The sequence below is a fragment of the Populus alba genome, chromosome 15, assembly GCF_005239225.2.
Source record: "Populus alba chromosome 15, ASM523922v2, whole genome shotgun sequence".
NCBI classification, from domain to species: domain Eukaryota; kingdom Viridiplantae; phylum Streptophyta; class Magnoliopsida; order Malpighiales; family Salicaceae; genus Populus; species Populus alba.
Window position 1 is genome coordinate 6,483,915 of NC_133298.1, and position 8,220 is coordinate 6,492,134.

General features: G+C 35.5%; 1 protein-coding gene across 4 annotated transcripts; it reads left to right on the forward strand.

The window, feature by feature from the left end:
- Nucleotides 1-466: 466 nt before the first annotated feature.
- LOC118057276 (probable protein phosphatase 2C 76) lies at nucleotides 467-5,611 on the forward strand. Of its 4 annotated transcripts, none has more exons than XM_035069797.2 (9): nucleotides 468-622; nucleotides 1,106-1,420; nucleotides 1,822-1,949; nucleotides 2,499-2,597; nucleotides 2,849-3,007; nucleotides 3,149-3,235; nucleotides 3,912-4,003; nucleotides 4,745-4,819; nucleotides 5,165-5,611. In XM_035069797.2, exons 2-9 carry the CDS (start codon nucleotides 1,164-1,166, stop codon nucleotides 5,321-5,323), a joined length of 1,056 nt encoding a protein of 351 aa, XP_034925688.1. In that variant the 5' UTR covers nucleotides 468-622; nucleotides 1,106-1,163; the 3' UTR covers nucleotides 5,324-5,611. The 4 variants fall into 4 exon arrangements, with proteins under 4 accessions (XP_073261145.1, XP_034925688.1, XP_073261144.1 ...); XM_035069796.2 differs by lacking the exon at nucleotides 468-622 and adding an exon at nucleotides 676-878; XM_073405044.1 differs by lacking the exons at nucleotides 4,745-4,819; nucleotides 5,165-5,611 and adding an exon at nucleotides 4,206-4,731 and having other exon boundaries at nucleotides 467-622.
- Nucleotides 5,612-8,220: the final 2,609 nt, after the last annotated feature.

Here is an 8,220-nt window from a genome sequence, read left to right on the forward strand (position 1 = left end):
AAAAAGTTTAGACGTTGCCTGAATTCCATTATTATTAATCAAGTTAACTTCATTCAGTTTAGAGGTTTTAAATTCAAATCCAATTTTTTTTTTAAATGATATACTCCTAAAAATTCTTAAATTTATATATATATAAAATATCAAATTAATATTTTTTTCATAAAAAATAATTTATAAAACAGAATTGTTAAGTGTGTGACTAACCTATTTATATACTTATTTCATGTTAAAAACTCGATAATAAAGGATTTCCTCTCGTTAACATACTTTTATATGGATCAAGTATTGTCTTTTTTTTCAAATACTAATCTCAAGATAAAAAAAAACAAATCTCTTAGATGTACTCCGATTTATAATAGATCAAGATTTAAAAAATAACTTCTTTGACATAAACACATGGGATAAAATGGGTTTTTATTGGTGTCAAACTGTGATTGGTACCGTAAGATACCAGGTGGATCTGGACACACCTTAAAAACAGCTAAGTGGATGCATAAAGTGTGCCACGTTTCATCTTCTCTTTGTTGCCAAACTCAAAAACGGACATCATCATCTCTTCTCTGTCTCTGTCTCCATCTCCCTTTGCCTCTCCAGAGTTGCTGTTTTTAAAGACAGAAACAAGGTTCAGCATTCATTATTCATTCTGTTGATTCTAAAAGACCATTCCTTTTTGCATCTCAGATTCGGATTCTCCTCTTTTTGAACCATCCCAGATTAGTATTTGGATCCTATCCATTATGAAATAAAATAAACTCTTGTTTTTCTATTAAAAAGATTTAAAGTTTCTTTATTATTTTCATTTTTTTGGTTGTTAAGCTCTTTTATTGTTATTATTTGATTTCTCAGCTCCATTAGTAATGGAGTATAATGATTTAGAGGTAAGATTTTTTTTCAGGGATTGGTTTGTGTTTATTTTGGATTAAAATCAATGAAAAGAGTCAAGATTTTGATCATTTTTCATCTGGGGTATTTTAATTCTATTTGATAATCATGTACCTCAAAAGGGTCATGTTAGAATTATTGAATATTTATCATTTGGATTTGATTTTTTAAGTTTTGAGGGTGTTTTTTTGGTAGTTTTGATAATGTTATTGGACTTGTGCAGATGTTTTGTTGATCAGGAAGAGATCTGGCATTGAAGGCCAGAGTTCGGGTGTATTTAGATGTTATGCAACAGCTGCATAAGGAGTGTGATTGTACAAGCTGGAATTTTTCGCAAAACAAGGTTGCAATTAGGCAACATTGGGAGGAGTTTGAATGCAAGCCGCAGCATAAATTATAAGTGGAATAGACAGGTTTTTTTAAGGAGTAGTATAAGTATGATGGTTGATTCTGATTCTTCTGATACAAGGGGACCTACTGTTGATCTTTTGAAGGAGAAAGAAGATGATGGTGGATTTGTTAGTGGATGGTGGAAAAGGTTGGTTCTTGGTTCTGTTATTTGTTATTGTGTCTATTTCTGGTGAATGTTCTAGGACATACTTGTTACAAGGATAGTCTAGCCTTGTTTTGCTTTAGCTAATGCAATTATGAAAACGATTGATTGGTTAGCTGTTGAACATGGTTAAAAAATTGACTTGCAATAGTAGTAAGAGACTTTGATTTTCAGTGCTTCTGCATTTGAGTGTGTCTATTTTAAGAATTTTTTTTCTTCCCAAGAAATATTGAATTTCCACTGTAATAATTTGCTCGAATTCCTTATAGTTGGAAGGTTTCCCAGAGCAATACGTCTCTTCCTTGCAAGTTTGAAATTACGATTTCTGGTATTAGCAGTCTAATGCGATTTGCCAACCTTAATTTGGCTTCTTATGTTATTGGCAGTGAAGACGGGGAATTGAGCTGTGGATATTCAAGTTTCAGGGGAAAGAGAGTTACCATGGAGGATTTCTATGATGTCAAAAGCACCACGATTGATGGGCAAAGAGTCTGCATGTTTGGAATATTTGATGGTTATATTCTCTCATTATTCTTCCGTTTATTGAAGCTGTCGAACTATTTTTGTTTTGCATGAATGCCTATGTTTGACCCAGTTAGAAAGTGCCAATACCTTGTAAATGGAAGAGTACACGCGTTGCATGAGAGTTAGGTTATCAACTATTCATGTATCTCCATGTTTCTGACAATTATTTTCATGGTAACCACCATCTGTTCAAGGGATGTCTCAACACATGGTGTTGGACATGGCTGTTGTCTTTAATGGCTTCCACCTAGGAAATTACACTATCAGACAAAAGACCAATTCTTTGTAACCTAAGCTGCCACTTGGTTTCAGTTAAGATAGGATCATTCAAGAGAAGGAAATTTGTAGGCTATATCTCTTGTTATCGTGACCACCAGTCAGGTTCCTGTTGGTCATGTATCTCACATAATTCTCAACAAACCAGTTCTCATCAGATTTAAGTTTTGGATAGTATGCTGTCACTAGCAATTGTGCTTTTTAAGACTGCAGAGTTTTTCCTTCTCTCTACTTGTAATAGTTATATGATGTACTATTACAGGTCATGGTGGTTCTCGTGCTGCTGAGTATTTGAAGGAGCACCTGTTTGAGAATCTACTGAAGCATCCACAATTTATGGCAGACACCAAATTAGCTATAAGTACGTCCAAGTTCTCTTATGCCCATTATTATGAACTGCATAACATCAGCAAATATTCTTTTGTTGGTTCCTGGTAGCATCCTCAAGCAGGGTCCCATGTAGTTGCTTGGTTCTTTTACATCTCTGTCAAGGACAAAGCTGGGACCAATATAATGAATCCAAGTCTGTCATTTGCTGTTTATTCAGTTCGTGTTAAATGGTGTTAAATAGGTTTGTTATGGTTTTGTAAAATAACCTTGTTAAGTATGCAGGCCAATCATATCAGCAGACTGATGTAGACTTTTTGGACTCTGAAAAGGATACCTACCGTGATGATGGTTCTACTGCTTCAACAGCAGTGCTAGTTGGTGATCATCTTTATGTTGCCAATGTTGGAGATTCACGGACTGTGATTTCAAAGGGTGGAAAAGGTATTAGTGATGCTATGAGTTACATTTTTCACTCAACTGTTGGTAATTGTTTTCTAGACAAGAATTTTAATGAATTTCATGATTATTTTCTCTTTGGGTTACTTGAATGATTTTCTTATTTTCTCCTTTTTCATTGGACAGCCATTCCTCTCTCCGAGGATCATAAACCTAACAGAAGTGATGAGCGGAAGAGAATCGAAAGTGCTGGAGGTGTTGTAATGTGGGCAGGTAAATCTGTTTACTGGCTGTGATAAATGTTTTCAAGCATTCTCATTTCATCTGATCTGCAAGTGGCAGTCAATCATCCAATGGGTTCTACGTCTTGTGTAGGAATTTTGAAATATTACTTCCTTTTAGATTGTCAAGAAAAATTGTCATTCAAAAGGATGAAAGCTTTGGGACACCAGGGAACATCTAATTGGTTTAAATCTTCCTGTGAATTGTGGTATATGTGTGATATGTCCGAAGGATTGGTGCTGGTATTCTCCACATAAGTCTTTCTCTTTGGTGCAAAACTATGCACCGCTCCAAGCTTTGAGCATAGCAAGTAAAACAGTATTTGAGATGAAAAATCCTACCCAAAACCCTAGTTTCCTGATCTGCTGCCTCACTTTATGCTACTCATCCCAGACTGACTGTGATGCTGTTTGTCCATGGGTGGCGGAACCCACTGTTACTGAACATATCCAACTATTGACTATCTCAGTCCACCTTTGTAACCCGTAGCCATGATTTTTGCTGCCATTAGAGGTATCAGATAAATATATACTGTAGCTAAGAGAGTTGTCAGGAAATTTGGGACGGAGGGAGCTTCATTTATTTCTTCTACCGCATGCATTAAATGTCAATAAGTTTGAGACGGTTCCTAAAAACTGAAATCATACTGCTTTGACTGTCTTGTCAGGCACTTGGAGAGTAGGAGGTGTATTGGCCATGTCCCGTGCTTTTGGTAACCGCATGTTGAAGCAATTTGTTGTTGCAGAACCTGATATCCAGGTATTCTATGAAAATATCTCACCCATTTTCTGAATGTAGTCTTGTATCATTTTGATTTCTTTGAAATGATTTTGATTATCTGATAAATTTTCTGCCTTTGGTTTCAAATACAAGCAAGTAACATGTTCAAGGAATGCTTCATTTTCGAGTCAGGGTATTAAGATGATTGAATTTTTTTATATTTTTTGTTCTTTCATCGTAGGAATTATCCCGACAGAGCAAACTACCTTCCTCAGTTGACTGTAAACTTTTAAAAAGAGTGTATTAGTGTTGGATGCTAGGTTATATTTATGCTGCAACAGCAGGTGAAAACTAGGTGTTTTATTGTTTCTACTTGTGATCTGTGGTTTTTCTTGAGCACCTGAATTGAACTGCAATACCAACGTGAGATGCCAGCTAATTAAGATTGTAATTCCATGGTGTGTTGTATCAAAGATGCGGGATTTAACTGTTATCTTCACTAAAACATGGAAGTGGGGTAAGGGAAAACTTTTAATGTTATATACAGACCTAAAAAATAAAGTTTCCTTTCAGGGTCCTCTTTCCCTTCAGTGCTGCTACGTGTAATGTTTCGAACAGGTTAACGAACTTCTGCTTATAAAAGCCTTCTTGGTGTCTATCAAAATAGAATTCAGTCTATGATTTCTTCCATTTTCCTGGATCAAACTGCATGAACTTCTTCCAACTGAAGTTTATTCAAAATTACTCAGCAACTTGTTTGTATTATTTTTGCTCTTTCAGGAGCAGAAAATAGATCAAGAATTTGAATTGCTTGTTCTCGCAAGTGATGGACTCTGGGATGTGGTACCCAATGAGGTAATTATGCTAACCCTCTCTCTCTCTCTCTCTCTCTCTCTCTCTCACACACACACACACACACACACACACTGATACATAAAAGCGCGTAAGCATGAATACATGTCTTTGTTCACTTTTGATGTGAGACTATAATGGATTATGCGAGCTGACCATTTACATTTGGCCAACTGCTTAGGCTATTAGACATGCTGGCTATCATAGAAATAATAGATTGCTCTTTACAATGCAATGAATTAAACATCTGACTGGTGATATGGAATGTTTGCTTGAGGTTTCTTTTCCTGGTGTACAATTTCTAGACTTTGAGCTGTTTTTGCCTCCCCTTGCCTGAATCATGTGTAGGATGCTGTTTCCATTGCCAGAACAGAAGAAGAACCTGAGACAGCAGCTAGGAAATTAACCGAGGCTGCTCTTACCCGCGGCAGTGCTGATAACATAACATGCATTGTAGTGAGATTGCACCATGACAAGATCGATCCATCCAATTCCCAGCAGGATTAGACATTGCCACGTATTCTGCGTGTATAGATTCATTGATGTTGTAGGCAATCTATTATTGATATCTATGCATGCATATAGCTGAATTTGCATATGAAGGACCCAATTTGTTATCCATTTTTTTTTAAAATAAACTTCTCCATTTGCCCTGAGAACATGGACTTGTGTCCTGTTGTGGTCCAAAGTAGTTCATATTTTTGTCTATCAGCTGTTTCAATATGAAATGATCATAAACAAAAGTTGATCTTAAGCATGTTTAATTAAGCCGATTCAACGGTCCTTTTTTTTTTTTGCACTTTTGATACTGATTGAACAAGTAAATTATAGTTGATAACTCAAGTCTAAATTGATTTGATTTGACTAACAAAGCTCCATCATCTAGTGGGAACACCGAACCTAAAATATTATTTATGCACTCGTATGATCATAGACGATGGAGGATAGCTCAAACAATTGAGAGATTGAGCTTTAACTTATGTTTTTGTGTTTAATTTATATGAACTTGTAGTTGAGGTTTATTAGTTTAGCTTTATTTATTGGGTTTGATTTAATTATTATTGGGTATTTTATTTAGTGGGCCATAAGCCCAATCGCTTGTTCTAGTTAGGGTTTTAGTATTTATACCTTACGTTTCTAAATGTTAAGGAGTTTTTGATGATTAATGAAAATATTGCAGACTTTGCATATTTCCAATCCCTTTTCTTATATTTTTTAGCTTCTTTCTTTCTTTAAAACTTCTTTCTTTTCTTGCTTTAATTCTTATTATTTATTGTCCTGTATCAAATTTGGTATCAGGATTTTAATTCTTACAATTAAACGATCCATAATGTTTATGCTAAACCCTAGATCCGATTTGATCTAAAAAAAAAAATTGTTCATTGTTTATTGTTCAAAAAAACACCTATTGTTCTGATTATGAAAAAAAAAAACCATTGTGCATTGTTCATCCTCAAAAATGCAGAAATATGGAAACGCCGGTTAGTCTGTCTTCAACGCCTATCACAACCAATACCACCACATCAATCCATAGGTACACGCTGTCAACAACTTGCAGCCACAACATGTCTCTCACACCAGCAACAGTAGATCATTGTTGGCAGCGGTGCACCTACCAATTTCATCCTCTCCCCGCTATCGGCAAATCGGACATCCAGTCACCTTCACCACCACTTTGCACCACAAAAAGCCAACAGAGCCACACCAAGTTGCTGTCTCCACAGTCCTGTAGTGCCGCCATAGCAAAGTTGTCTTCAGCAACCGAAAACAGCATTACAAATCATCTACCGTAGTCACCACTAAGTCGCGGCCTCAAGCAGTAGCACCAGCCGCAGCCACCACAACTTATCTTTCAGCCTTGGCGACGCCTCAACAGTAGTATCAACAGTCATGCCTCGTCGCCAACAACAGCAGTATCAACAGATCATTAGTCACGCCTCGTCGCCAATAACAGCAAGAAGGAAACTCAACGAAGAGGATTGAAGCACATAAGACAATGGAGGTGAAATTAATTACTATGTCGCGTCATTCGCCATGCTAGCCCTCTAGATCCATGTCATCCACCACATCAGCAGTTTGGAGCCACATCAGTCCAATCAGCTACGCCACTGGCCACCATGTCAGCAACATCACCATGTCATCGCCTATTGCCACATCAGCTGCCACATAATCTGAGGTCCATTCGTGATCAATTCCATAGCTAAATCTTGGTCGGTAAATAACTCTACTTTTCAGTTTGTTGATTTTACCTTTTTGTTATTGCATTTGTTATTCGAAATTATCATTAATATTACTTTTGTGCTAAAAAAAAAGAGAAAAAAAATCTCACTTGACATTTTTAATTGTTAATTTTTGTTCATCAACTTCTATCATCAGTGATAGCTAATATCTTATTCTATTTGATAATTATTAATTCTTACTTGTGACATCATGTTTGATTAATCATTTACACTTAAGAATCTAGTATTACATGCTTACAATTTTATTAGTGTAATTTGTTCTTGATTAATCTTCATATTTAAGAAAAAAAAAGATAAAAAAAATTATTAGCTTTATTTTTGTATTGTGATTTTACATGCAAGAACAATTTGTGATCTCAATTCTATTTATAAGTTAGTATTGCATTCATTTGTGTCATGATCATCTAATGTCCAAGCTTAAGTTACACTTACTGTAAACTCAACCTTTAGTGATACTCTTACGACCATTTAAAGGAAACTGCAAACTTAGGTGATCATCATGTTTAAAAGAATTGAGCCCTGAAAAAGTTTTCAAATAAGGCACTCAAAGACCAATAAATATCACAAGAATAATCATTATGGACAAGTTCACTCTAAGCACCACCAGTATGATTATCATTTAGGTTCCTCTAAACACGATAAATTTTATGAGCGAGTCTTGAGTCTTAACAAAATAGAAGCCCTCACTTTTAAAGGTCGTCATGACCCTTGGATATTTGATATATGGACTCGTGATATGGATAAATTGTTTGAGTGGCATAACTTGTCTGATAATACAAAAGTTAGATTTGTTAAGATGAAACTCATTGATAAAGCCAAAATTTATTGGAGAAATGTTGAGGATTGTTTAGAGATGAGAAGTAAACCTCTTATAACTGATTGGATCAAAATGAAACAAAAACTTCAGGAAAAGTACCTACCCCAGTCTTATAGGAATAAACTCTTAGACCAATGGAACAATCTAAAACAAGGGAATAAGTCTATCAATAAGTATATAACGCAGTTTAACGATTACATGATTAGATGTGCCATAAGAGAGAATGAAGCCATGACTTTGTGTAGATTTTGTAAAGGCTTAAATGATGATCTTAGAAAAGAACTTGTATTTCAAGGTGTATCTACCCTTAACCAAGCTTATACCTTAGTTCAAGAGTGCAAGTTGGT

What these genes read in the sequence shown, in the direction of transcription:
- LOC118057276 (XM_035069797.2), top strand. Translation starts at nt 1,164, where the DNA reads ATGTTATGCAACAGCTGCATAAGGAGTGTGATTGTACAAGCTGGAATT. An exon ending in AGACACCAAATTAGCTATAA is followed by an intron (nt 2,598 to 2,848) that starts GTACGTCCAAGT and finishes TTAAGTATGCAG; the next exon opens with GCCAATCATATCAGCAGACT. An exon ending in TTGCAGAACCTGATATCCAG is followed by an intron (nt 4,004 to 4,744) that starts GTATTCTATGAA and finishes TTGCTCTTTCAG; the next exon opens with GAGCAGAAAATAGATCAAGA.